Source organism: Amblyomma americanum, chromosome 3 (assembly GCF_052857255.1).
Source record: "Amblyomma americanum isolate KBUSLIRL-KWMA chromosome 3, ASM5285725v1, whole genome shotgun sequence".
NCBI classification, from domain to species: domain Eukaryota; kingdom Metazoa; phylum Arthropoda; class Arachnida; order Ixodida; family Ixodidae; genus Amblyomma; species Amblyomma americanum.
The window spans coordinates 103,384,829-103,398,133 of record NC_135499.1 but is presented as its reverse complement, the minus strand read 5'-3'; the positions used below and the strand labels follow the sequence as shown (position 1 = coordinate 103,398,133).

Sequence of the window (13,305 nt, the reverse complement as noted above, 5' to 3'; positions counted from 1 at the left end):
ATGTGTTTCATTGTTTGCAAATTGCGTGCTATAAAAAAAATATTTATTTTTACGCTCTAACGAGAAAAACTGAGGCTCGCGTGGAGGAGTTTTGGCCTATGTTTATGTTGCCACTTGCGGGGGTTAGTTCTGAAAGGAAGAGGCCTATGCTGGCAGAAGGAAATGCAGTCACAGTGGGCACGGCATTGAAGATGAGACCTTGTCTCCGCTATATAAATCTGTCCTTTAGGCATATAAAAGTTTCGGAGGTTGGAACGAATATTGTGTGCGAAAATAAGTGGCAATGTTTGAATGGCAAAACATGGAATTCAACACGTGTCAATACGAATTGAATGCTAGTGCATTGTCTAATGCCCAAACAGTTTAGCAGAAGTGCGTGCAACGTATTAGCAATGCTCACTAATAAAACGTAAAAGTTAATCCTAGAAGCGTATTTCCAATTATTAGAGCTTTTGCCATGCGATGAAAAGTACCACCTTAGGCTATTACGGCGGCATCATTTTCTGCATTTTATGGCAGCTTCAAAACTGCTTCCAACATCCATGGGACCTGCTGGGACCTGTAAATTTTATACATTACATAATTACGAAGATCTTCCCAAATAACTGGTCGTCACTCTTTGCACCCATTTCGGCTGACCTAGATAATAGTTCTTGCAGGAGTTCTCCCTTTTTTGACGAATCACTTGCACTGGTGCGCTTGTTATCACGTAGGAGAGTGACAAATGCTCTATACTGCATGAAAGAACAGTTTTCTTGAGAAGAATGTTGACGGCTTAGTAGAACAACATACAGCGCAGTCATTAATGACGGCGGGGAGGTGCTAAAGAATGCCATGAATTTTCTGCCACCCTAATTAAACGACAAATCTGCTGTGGTATTACACGACTGCTCAGCCAGTTTTGCCGTGACAACAGGCGTATACGTGTTTCTGGAGAGCGCGCCGTTGCGAATGGATTCTCTGGAGCTAGAAGTTGAAGTTCTACATATAAAAAAATAGCTGCTTAGAAGACGAAATTTTCTGGGGAGTTTTTCGATTGGGTGGTACTTTTGCAGACCTATTAAAAGCTCATTTAGAGTGCGCGACAATCCAGGCTGCAACTATCGTTGAGCACGAGCATGCAGATGGACTTTGCGCCGCAAGTGGTAGGGCTGCCACTTGAAAACTGCTAACACCATGAAAGCGGTGATCAGCAATGAAACAGTCGCAGGTGCTGTTTCCTTGTTGCGGAGACAAGATTCAGCACTGAGTGCCGCTCTCATTTGCACAGTATTTCGAGCCAACTACGTTTTTATGATGGAGCATCAGTGATTAAAACATATGCGAGAGACGCATCGAAAAATCAGAACTTCAAGGAAACGTCCGGGAAAAGCACTACTTCTGCTGCGCCCTATTAAATACCATGGATGGCGGTAACCGTAATCCAAAAGAAAGGAACCACTCTTTTTGGCCATCAAGGCCAAGGCATTTCATTGTCTTCACTGTTCTTCAGCAAGCCCCTTTTTCTTTCCTGATTCAAAAAGACAAATCACAGACGACCCGGCGTCGAAATGGATCACATAAAAGCCGCGTCTCGACAACAGAAATAAATTTTCTCTCCTTATCAACTAGCGGCAGGGTCGCTACATAAACGCAGTGTGTTTAACGGGAGAACGTCGTATATGAACTGAAATTGTGAAGAAAACTTTTCCTGCGCATGACGCAGATAAATCAAGAGCAAATGACCGGTCTGGGTAGAAGGTAATCAGGCGGAGGAGTACACGCCTCTATAAACAAGGACAGAAAAAAAAAGCCCCATAAGCGAGAAGAACCTTTATTTCAGCTATGAAAAAATGTACAACATAGACTTTCTTTTCACGCCACACCTAACCGATCGTACCAGCAACCGCACCTACAGCTTTGTTGATCACGACCGCCTTAGCGACATTTTCTACCACTCTCCTGATCTTCTTAAAGAAGTACTCGGACGTGTCTTTCCCTGGCAGGTTTTCAGAGTCGTGCAGAAGTTTCAGAGCGGCGATGACGTCCGCCTGTTGCTCAAGCGTCTCCAGTGCGACATCCTTCCCTTGCAGCAGCACTCCTAGGGTCTCTAAAGCTCTGCCCGTCTCCTTCAGCGATTGGTCTTCTTTGTCTGGAAAAAGGAAAAAAAACAAAAGCGAAACAGCCTGTTTTATAACGCAGTTAGCTCTGGCGATTGGAGCTTTTGTAAAGAAAGCGCAGCAATAAGATGCCAGACGAACCTAGAAAACATTTCTCCGCACCTTATTCCTTTTTCAACATCGTCTACAACAAGAAAAAGTATATCATGAACTACTATGTGAAAAGGTTGCTGCTCCTACCTAAATCTCAGTAAGCTAACAAAATTTGAATTCGATTTTGTCGCATAGTGGCCATCACATTCTTGACTCCTGAGATGACTCATTTCCCTCTTGTGCGTTTGTCTCCTTGAGGAATTCACTTCGTTGCGCAAGCGACGGTGCAGCCATCGGTTTTCTGCTCTCCGCTGAGCGCATTCTGTTGATATTGTCACGTAGTGGTGACGGCAGTCAAAGCAGCGATGAAGACGGACGAAAGGATCTTCTAAAAGAACTGTTTATTGGGCTGACTTGCACCCAAAATGGACTGAATCACTCGGCGGCGGCGAAGCGACAAGCGTGCTCGGCGGTCGTCGAACAGAATGCCCGCCGCTGTCGGCCGTGCTCAATTTAAAGCTGATAGCGAACATTCGAGATAAAGGGCGCAAAGTTACTAGAACATTCCGGAACAACGTGGAATCAGCTTTGCCTGGCTGCGATCAATCGAGATAAATCTAGTCGCGTCTTGCGTCGCAAACGAAGCGATAAGGTGGTGTCGCGGCAGATTTGAAAAACGAATAAACACTGCAAATATTCGCGGCATTACTCCCCTCTCAAAGAAGCATCGACCCGATGCATTAAGACAAATAATGCGACTAGTAAGGAAAAAAAACGGATCTTGCGAAAATAGAGCATGGAAATGCCGCGGCCTTTAGCGCGCATAATACGGCTTCAGACGGACTACATGGACAACTTCTGGTCGTACGCGGCGTCGCTGGGATGCAGTCATTGCGTCAGGGATGACTTCATAATCCAGTTCACCCAGCCGACGAAGAACCTTGTACGGGCCGAAATAGCGGCGCAAAAGCTTTTCACTCAATCCACGGCGGCGAATGGGCGTCCACACCCAGACTTGGTCTCCTGGCTTGTATTCCGCGTTGCGTCTTCGTAGGTTGTAGCGTCTGGCGTCGGACCGCTGCTGATCTTTGATCCGTAATCGGGCAAGCCTTCGAGCTTCTTCTGCGCGTTGAAGGTAGGCGGCAACGTCGACGTTCTCTTCTTCTGTAACGTTGGGCAGCATGGCGTCTAGCGTGGTCGTGGCATCCCTGCCATGGACGAGCCTAAAAGGCGTCATCTGGGTGGTCTCCTGCACTGCGGTGTTGTAGGCGAAGACGACGTAAGGCAGGATGACATCCCAGGTTTTATGTTCGGCATCGACATACATAGCGAGCATATCGGCGATGGTTTTGTTCAGGCGCTCGGTCAGTCCGTTGGTCTGCGGATGGTATGCAGTTGTCCTCCGGTGGCTGGTTTGGCTGTAGCGCAGGATGGCTTGCGTGAGTTCCGCCGTAAATGCTGTTCCTCTGTCCGTGATGAGCACATCGGGGGCGCCGTGTCGAAGAAGAATGCACTCCACGAAAAATTTGGCCACTTCTGCTGCTGTTCCGTTCGGTAGGGCTTTCGCCTCGGCGTAGCGGGTCAGGTAGTCGGTCGCTATGATGATCCACTTATTTCCAGATGTTGACGTTGGAAAAGGGCCAAGCAAGTCCATGCCAATCTGCTGAAAGGGTCTTGAGGGAGGTTCAATGGGGTTCAGAAATCCTGCTGGTCGTGTGGGAGGAGTCTTTCGTCGCTGACAATCTCGGCATGTTTTCACATAGTGTGCGACATCGGCAGACAGTCGGGGCCAGTAATACTTGTCTTGAATGCGGCGGAGGGTGCGAGTAAACCCGAGATGTCCAGCTGTCGGCTCGTCGTGTGAAGCCTGTAGAACTTCTTCGCGGAGACAAGTAGGTACAACAAGGAGGTAGGCTGTTTTGTTCGCTGTAAAGTTCTTCTTCACAAGGACCTCATTCTGCACACAGAAAGAAGACAGTCCTCGCTTGAATGAAGCGGGGGGTGAAGAAACCTTGCCTTCCAGGTACTCGATGAGGCCTTTTAGGTTGGGGTCCGAGCGTTGCTGCTGAGCAAAAGAGCTTGCGCTGATGGGTCCCAGGAAGGCGTCCTCATCGTCTTCCAGCGGCGGTGCATCTACAGGGGCTCGTGAGAGGCAATCGGCGTCAGTGTGCTTGCGTCCGGACTTGTAAACGACGGTGACGTCAAACTCCTGGAGACGCAGACTCCATCGAGCGAGTCGGCCAGAGGGATCCTTCAAATTGGCAAGCCAGCAGAGCGCGTGGTGGTCGCTGACCACCTTGAACGGCCGTCCGTAGAGGTAGGGGCGGAATTTCGACGTAGCCCAGATGATGGCAAGGCACTCCTTCTCAGTGGTCGAATAGTTAGCCTCGGCCTTAGAAAGGGAACGGCTAGCGTATGCGATGACCTTCTCCAGCCCGTCACTTTTTTGAACGAGAACGGCGCCTAGTCCCACGCTGCTTGCGTCGGTATGAACTTCAGTATCGGCGTTTTCATTAAAATGCGCAAGGATCGGTGGGGACTGTATTTTTGAAGCAGATTGCGGATCTGGTCTTGTCTGTTCCGCGGAGACACACGGTAGGGGCTTTGACGGAGAGGTCGGACGTGTTGATCCGTTATAATGCGATGCTTGGCAATTGGCGTCTGTCGCACCTTCGGCGATGTCGAAAAGCACTCATCTATTTCTCCGTGATTCCAGCTGGGTGATGAACAATTGCTTTCTATTAGCTTTCCAACTGAGCTCCCCTTCTATCTCCTAACATTACGTGCGCCTTTTCTTCCCATTTCTTGCGGTTGCTTAGACCCCATGACTCAGCCCTGTACTGACCGGGCACAACCGTAAGTGTGTACACCTAGCACGAATCACCCAATAGAAGAGAATGAGTCGAACGGCTTCAGGCCTTTGTTAATTGCACGAAGAATGTATCAAGCAGAAGAAAATTTTGAAAGCGCTATTTTCTATTTTTTTCTAGTGTATTCTGTAGCTAAGAAATGAACCATTGTTTTCAAGAGTGCTGATTACTACAGTGAACGAGACACTTAAAATGCGAGACTGCTGCACTTACAAGAAATACAGTGAAACTAAACAGCAACAAAGTTACGCCATGCTCTAAACCCCTTAATATATGCCATTCGTGCTATAATAGATACACATCGGTGAGAAGTTTTAAAGATAAATAAGATTCCGTGACAGGCTGCAATTTTTTAACTTCTAGGGGCGTCCTTAATATTTATACACAAAGGAAGGAAAGCGAACTCATGACCGCTTCTCATCGATTGTGTGCCTGTGGCTTTCATTAAGTACTAGAGTAGCGCCTCTTCGTACTTATCTGCCCCACGATTTTGAATAGCGAAGCAGCTTTAAGCGACTATTTCGCCTGTTGCCAATTTAAACACATCTGTGCACTTTCTAAATTATAACTTCTAATCACATGCGGTGCACCGCCCGTCTTAAGCCTATATTGCACCGTGTCACAAGTTCGCGACATACCTTTTACGTGCCGCCCAGTCATGAAGCCTGCACGCAAAGCTAGCTGCCGACGTATTTTCAGTAGCCAGCACTTTCTCGTCAAAATGCTTGGCGTTATTGTGAGCGAGGAGAGTAAAGGAAAGCCGGTGCGCATGTGGGACTTCAAGCCAGCGTCCAACAATCATCCGTCTTTTATATTCTGGTACATTTTGCAGAATACTACGCAGGGATACATGGACTAAATAATAGCTTGCTGTCTCTGGTCCATCGAATAGGTTCAGAGAATTTAATTTGGTGTTTGAAACAACTGAAGATAGTTGCATAAGATGTACCAAACCATATTATATTGCTAGTTGGCAATACACTGATTTGTTGAATATTACTAGCGCCAGAATTATTCGTACCTGCGTATATATCTGGATTGAATAGCAAAAATAATGTGATAATATTTTTCTTCTTTCCTTCGCAATTTCAGCATTGTTGGGTTAAGTCCGACCGTATGTGCCTACCGTTTTTAAAACAGCAACGCGTATGCGACATGTCTGCATCACCAGGCACTTAAGTGTTGCGTTATATAATGCTTCCGTGCACGGCAATCACGCAGAGTTTAAAAACATGGCCTTATTTTTATTAAAATGTAGAGGAGTACATGAATGCGTGAATAAAATCATGGACCAGCAGCGCTTAACACCAGCTTGCACAATTTAGACGTTTTTGCATCTGCCGTAAAATATGTGCCATGTTCAGGCTAAAGAAACCTATATGCTGTGCAGGGACCGAAAGCGTTCAACACTTTTTACCTGAAACGGCAGCAGAACTAGTAGCTGAAATTGTGAGTGCCAAGAGAAGGAGTGCCGTTGTGGTCTTCATTTTGTTGTCTCTGCGAATACGGATGACACGTCACGAATCATTATTTCAAGTCAGGCAATAATACTAAGCGAGGCGTTTCCTGCGAATTTTTTGTTCTGATCTGCGGATGAGTACTATAAAGAATTTTGTAACATAACTTTTAAAATGCTAGAGCCCACAGAAGGAATTCTAGACGCACATCAAGTGCTCTAGATATGCCAAAACGTACTTTGCGAAATTTCGTGAATAGGAGAGATCTCCACGTCATCTGTGAGCGCTTACGGGGTTGGGAGTGAATTCCCAGCCTTCAGATGATCGTAGCTGAAATTTTATAAAAGTCGTAGGATTCAGAAGTTTAATATATATGTATTGCAGTTCCCTTCAGCCATGTGCTGTGTCCCTTCCTGAGTGCTTTTATATTCGTTAACTGTATTATCTCTAGCTCTCTTTGCAGGTTAATTATTGCAGCCTACTAATTAAAATAGACACTGAAAACAGACTGAAACTGAATGCATAGTTATATTTGGCATTCTACTGACAAGATATCACCTTATTGTGTGTCCAGATCTCTGAGGCTGTACTACACCTCCATAGACATCAGAACGGGCGCCACTAATCCTCGGTGTGAATATCGCTTGATGGTGCTCTCGATACCATCTTGCGGTACCACCTCGGTATCGGTGGTCACTCGGTACCATCTAGCGATATTTACACCAAGTTCAGCGAAAATGTTTAATTTTTGTTTTGTCTCCCAAAAATTGATTTTTCGCTGCGGGACACGTATCAACATTCTCGGAAAGAGCCCGAGTATCATTTTTTTGTTCTGAAAAACCAATTGCACGGTGTTATTCTAGGTACCTTTTTAAAATTACTGCAGGATTATCTCATCTTTACAGACGGGTTTTTTAAATATTGACCAAAAATTCATAGTTCACGCTAAAAATCCGGCCAAGGACTTTATACACGTATTGCGTATTTGTTTATTGCAAAATTGTTTATTATTAGAACTATTGAAGTTCTTCTAGATGGAGAAAAATGCTCTCAACAAGAACCATATAAAGGTGTGCAAGGTATGATGTTTTTGTTCTTAAGTTACAGGCATCTGGGGAAATAAACTGACGAACAGGAGTGAAATAGGCACTCACCTTGTCGGAAGCGAAGAGCTACTGCGCTGGAAGTTACACAGAGGTGCCATTTTTATAACGGCGCTTCAACCGTGCGCATGCCGCTTGTCTAGGAAAAACCACTGGAGGGTTGCGACGTTGAAATACCGCAAAACACAGCATGAGGGTTGTGATATTTTTCTTTATCTGGGAATTACGGCTAGTCTAAGCTGGGAACTCCTGAAGCACAATAGTTCGCATGCACTGATAAGCTTTTTGCCCTCGTGCGTGAGGATAAGCTTTGAGACAGTAGACTAAAGTCGCCTGAAAATAAAAGAAGCACTCTAGCAGAGATATGGTGAATAAAAAGATCCGTATGGGGTATCCCGTGGGGATGTACAAGAAAAGGGAGTTTTTTAACACCTTATTAATATAACCCTCCCTAAGTACTTAACGTCCGTTGAGAAAATGTTCTATTTTACTTCATTTCCAGGAAAGAAGCAAAATAGTTTCAGATAATGTGTTACCACGTACTCGTTGGTTCAGAAATTGGAACTGCAGCAGGAATCTTAGAGCTGTGAAAAAATTTTGCCAAATAGGCATTGTAAGGTCTCACCTAAGCTCTTTTTTATCTCTGGCAATTAATGATTGTTACCACATAAAATATAGCTCTATGTTTGAGAGTTTTATGTATTTGTTGAAAATAATAAATTGTCATTCTTGCTATATTTGAAGTTCAATTTGTAGAAAAGCTCTGATGTTGGTACTCTCGCAAGCAAGCCTGTCAGCAGTATATTTAATCGAATTAAGGGGCTGTTATCTCAACCAGATTTAGTTTCAATTTACCGCCCTAGTTCAACACTTCCATGTCGGAGAGCAAAACGCCTGTTTCTTTATTTAAAAATAATCGGCTGCTAGCACTACATGCGAATTTCTTCCAGAGATTCCCCTAACATTTGACCACACATCAGTAAAATTCGCAAAAGGAGCGCGTTTGTGGCTTTCATTTGCACGAAATTGCGAATCCGCCATTATAAACATCCACAATTTCGAAAAAAATTCAAAACTGAAAAAAATTCTCGTCTTTCCACTTTCCAGCTCATGTGTAGCGCTTCTTGAAAGCGCAATAGAGACGAAGTCCTTGTGTGTTGTGAAAGTGTATTGATATATACTTTTATTCGAATTGAGTCATTTCGATTTTCGCCCAAAGAGCCGCTGAAACGTATACCATAATCCCTGCCTGTCAATAAATGTACATCTAAAATAAATGTACACAGGACAACAACATTATAGTTGGGAACACAAATTAGCTATTGGCGACTGAACGAAAGAAGCGGCTTAGAAGATGTTCTTGAGCACAGACACATTCTTTCGACCGAGAATTCCGGATAGAAACCCTAACATACGCCAGTGTGTGTGATGTTTGTGAAAGATACCCGTGCATCTAAAAGCCGCGCGGACGACTAGGCACATGAGGTGACGACTCACGAATGTTCCGAAGGGCTTGCCTCCCGCGCATAGTGAGGTTGCCAGGTTTTAGTGGTTTTGTGCATCTTCGACGAAAAGTAGGCGAAATGTTGTAATGAACAGAAATTCGTCATTTTTAGAAGTCTCAATCACAAAGCTCAAACAGTCTCAAACTGCTTCGTTAGTAATTAGTGTGAACAAGTTGCCGAGAATATCGATCGGCGCCAGCGAAGCAGCGGCTTCTTTTACACTTTGCATGCGCAACCATTACTTGAGGTAAAAAAAGCACGTTCCTCCAGAGTATTGACGAACATGCTCGCCTGCCGAAAATGCTGTCATAACACAATTGACTGCTTATTCAAAAAAAAGTCCTTCTGATATCGTCGTTTCAGAGCCACGGTGAGAATGTTTCTTGAAAGCACGATTCTCACCGCGCGCTGGGCAGACACGTGTCCTTTGTCTTCTCTTTGAGGTGCACTAGATGGCCGAAGAGGCTAAAATGTTTGTTCTTTTCTCCGGTGGCTGGACGTACACGAAAGAACGACGCTTGTTCTTTTGACCTTTTGAAATGGCTCACATATTCACCTTCACGTGTCTCTAAATTACATTCCTAACTTATTATCACGCAAAACAAGTGATTTGTTTGTAGTGGCAGCATATGGCTGCAATTTACTCCTAGTAGACAGCTGATGTTTTACTTCAAGAAGTAAAACTGCTCTTATAACAAAATTCTTTCAAAGTATGTCAAGAGCTACCTGTATATGTGTCACGCACGTATATGTGTCAGCACATTAGGCTCACAATATTTACTTTTTCAAATGATTAGGTTCCTTTTCACCGATAATTAAAGGAACCTATTTCCTTTCTTTCATCCGTGACGGGAAATCGCCACACCTTTTAAGTACATCGCATCGTTGGCGTTTCTATGATAGCCACGACGTCTGACTTCAAAAAGTTTGCTGAGGAGAACGATTAGACGGAAACAAGCTATGGTGCTAACACCGCCGAGATTGGTTAAATGTTTTGCAGAATCCCCCAAGGTGGAGTAGATTTGTAATAAGGGAGTAATTACTCACTTACGTCCACCCGAGCTCAGCCATACGGCTACAAAGAAAAGCTATACAGCTTTCTCGGAAACTTTGTAGCTACAGAAAAATTCGTCCTGGTCCGATGTTCGAACACGACACCACCGCTTCACCGGAGCAGTCGTTCTACCAACTGGGCTAACCTGAACAGCAAGCTTATGGTATAAATTTCTTCTGTAGCCGTAAGGCAGCGCTCGGATGGATGTCAATGAGTAATTACTCCTTTATTACAAATCTACTCCACCTTTGAAGGATTCCCCTAAACATTTTGCCAACACTGTTCCCACTTAAAGTTATTGATTAATTTTTTCTCGCCCTACCATAAGCTTGCCTCCCCGGTTAGCTCAGTTTGAAGAGCGACTGCTCCGGTGAAGCGGTGGTTCCGGGCTCGAACCCCGGAGCAGTTCAAACTTTTCTGTAACTACGATGTTTCTAAGAAAGCTGTATAGCTTTCCTTTGTAGCTGTATGGCTGCGTTAGAGTGGATATCAATGAGTAATTACTTCGTTATTACATCGCTGAGATTGTCTCTATCAATTGTACTTATTAGTTTTTTGCCTTTGTTTCTGCATTACATGTTACCATGCCGTTGCAAAAATTGTTTTTGCGCGGTGTAACGAGATCGACTTAAGGCAGGAATCGCGCGGGTTGCTAGTGCAAAAGAGAAATTTATCGGCTGTGCAGTCCTTGTTGCATGGTATGCCAGCATTCTTATCTCAGCCGATTCGACGCAAGTGCGTCGCGCATTGTTCGTGGTTTTCCGGAGCGGATATCAGGGTGTTTCCCCAACCTACTGCACGTGCAGACTTCGTCAGCGATACGTGGGTATATAAGCCCTTTTTTCAGAGTACTATAGACACGCTTATGTCAGACCCTGTCTTTAGAGGTAAGTCTTCATAGTGTTTATGGGAACGTTGACAACTAACTACTGTTTCTGCTACGCTCGAATATATCTGGCTTTGTTTCAGGCTAATTGCTGATGATCGTTTTATTTCAATTTTGAGGTTGGTTATAGAATTTAGGATTGAGAAGTGACGACATCATGCTATTTTTTCTAGACGAGTTTTTGTGGGAAGTGCAGCCGAACTTGGCCTGAGAAGGGTATTAGCACAATGCCTACCCATCGCGGTGCCTTTTCTAGTTTAAATATAGATTTCTATTTATCTTTTATTTTATCCTTTCTTTTTATTTCTTTTTATCCTTTATAAAGGCGGAATGCAGTTCAGTATTCCTTCAAAACACTGTTTTCTTTCCTGCATAGAATGCAGAGGTGAATTGTTTTTGCTTCTCAGAAAGCTGAGGTAGAACAAAACGTATTTTTCTGTTTCATGCAACGATCACAACAATCGAAAATGAATGCAGCTACGGCAATTACCTTCTTCGCACTGGCAACGGTTGCGCGTAAGTATCATACACATACACTATGCCTTTTGAGCTTATGCATCGGAATCTTTTCGGAAGAAATTTTGGCTCGAAGCACACAAGGCTCAAATTTTGAGGAGTGAATGCGCTTTATTCTATACACGAATAACAAATTAGCATTAGGACCAAAACCGTTTCTCTGGTTAAAAACACGAAAAACGAAAGAATTTTTAGTTCCATATTATTGAATCGACATCTTGCAATTCTTTCTGAGGCGCGTCAAGAATCATGTTCGTTATTCTGTAGATTATGGTGGGCTGCCTTGAGTCACACGTTTATCTCCGGAGTGCGTTCTTTCTTGCGTTGATTCTCGAGAGGATGTGCACACTGATCATTATTGCATTTTTTATTCTTGTTCCATATCCTGGATGCAGTAGCTGCAAGTCTGTGAGTAACATTTTGTCCTTCTGCCTCTAAATATATTTCAATTTTAATGTTTTCGTAATGTGATATCTTTTCCCCAATTAATACACTTCAGTCGTTGAGTTTCTTTCTCACGATGCCTGCACCAATTAACTCATTGCATTTTTTTGTTCAGGAAACGAGAAGAAATTAACAATATCACTGCTGTGCCAGAAAAGAGTAAGTAAAAATTGTTGCAATGGTTACGTTTTGTAGATTTTGCACACGAAGATTGCATGTTTCTTAAAGTCTTCATAAAAATTCTATTTACGGAGGAAACCTAGGGGCATTTAGTCTTTTCCACGGACCTTTCCATTGCTTGAATATTTAAAACAAAGATACACCTAATGTTCTACCAGCCGATTCAAGAATAATATAATTACGGCAGGTTACTACTGACAGGTATGGAATACTTGACAGCTCATTAACAGAAAACTGCACTCTTCCTATTGGCCGCGCTTTTTGCTTCGATTTCTCGGGCGCCGCTTATAATAAGTAATATCTTAAGCATGATATTTTAACTTAATAATCTAGGTGGCTTGTAAAGAACAATTTAGGCGCAGGCCTGTTGGAAGGATTTTAACTCTTTTCGCTTCACAGGCGCTGAAATTATGCTTCTGGATTCCTCGGAAACACACCACCAGTAAAATGTAACTCTTCTCTTTACAGCAGATGACGACTCCCTACGGAAAACCGGAGCTGCCTTAGAAGTGTTGGGAAAAGTTCTGCAAGAAAAGGAGCTGTCGGCTGACACGGAAGAGACGCTAGCCGATGTCGTCGGGGCTCTTCAATTGCTGAGCGGCTCAGCAGGTGTCCAAGAGGACTTCACTTCGGAGTACTTCTGGAAGAAGATAAGGAGGGCAGTTGAGAACGTAGCCAAAGTCGTCGTGGTCAACAAGGTTGTTGGTGCTGTCGCCAGTACTATTGGTTAGGATACTATGTCCGCTGTAAATAGCAAATAAAAATCAAGTACCATTGACTAAAAAATGCTTGATCTGGTCACTTTGTCTGCTGATCGCTACTACAGAAAGGCTGAACAACTCTGCGCCTGTCAGGTCATCGTTCCTGCGACAACAGGGTGCCTTTGCAACGTAAGGAAGAAAATGGAAATGCAATAGGAAATAACCATAAGGGAAATATTTGCGGGCTTTTTTCTTTTTCAGGAGAGCGGAAGTGAAAGCATTGACCTTTGCTAGCATGTATTCTGTTGCCTTCGTGAAGAAGATTTTAAATGACTGATGGCCTCATGGCTCTTGTCCCTTGCTTTGCTGTTTTGTTTTTGCTTACTGCTAACATTCA

The 13,305-nt window shown here is 43.9% G+C and overlaps 2 protein-coding genes across 6 annotated transcripts; one reads left to right on the top strand and one right to left on the bottom strand.

Annotated features, from left to right (window-relative positions):
- Positions 1 to 1,797: 1,797 nt before the first annotated feature.
- Positions 1,798 to 7,793, bottom strand: LOC144124775 (uncharacterized). Of its 2 annotated transcripts, none has more exons than XM_077657648.1 (3): positions 7,674 to 7,793; positions 6,480 to 6,559; positions 1,798 to 2,125 (listed from the first exon to the last, which is right to left on the bottom strand). In XM_077657648.1, exons 1-3 carry the CDS (start codon positions 7,721 to 7,723, stop codon positions 1,866 to 1,868), a joined length of 390 nt encoding a protein of 129 aa, XP_077513774.1. In that variant the 5' UTR covers positions 7,724 to 7,793; the 3' UTR covers positions 1,798 to 1,865. The 2 variants fall into 2 exon arrangements, with proteins under 2 accessions (XP_077513774.1, XP_077513773.1); XM_077657647.1 differs by having other exon boundaries at positions 1,798 to 2,131; positions 7,674 to 7,782.
- Positions 7,794 to 11,038: 3,245 nt separating this feature from the next.
- On the top strand, positions 11,039 to 12,993 carry LOC144124772 (uncharacterized). Of its 4 annotated transcripts, none has more exons than XM_077657644.1 (4): positions 11,067 to 11,583; positions 11,979 to 11,991; positions 12,143 to 12,186; positions 12,679 to 12,993. In XM_077657644.1, exons 1-4 carry the CDS (start codon positions 11,511 to 11,513, stop codon positions 12,936 to 12,938), a joined length of 390 nt encoding a protein of 129 aa, XP_077513770.1. In that variant the 5' UTR covers positions 11,067 to 11,510; the 3' UTR covers positions 12,939 to 12,993. The 4 variants fall into 4 exon arrangements, 2 of the variants coding, with proteins under 2 accessions (XP_077513770.1, XP_077513769.1); XM_077657643.1 differs by having other exon boundaries at positions 11,071 to 11,583; positions 12,676 to 12,993; XR_013313279.1 differs by lacking the exon at positions 11,979 to 11,991 and having other exon boundaries at positions 11,039 to 11,583.
- The last annotated feature ends 312 nt before the right edge of the window (positions 12,994 to 13,305 follow it).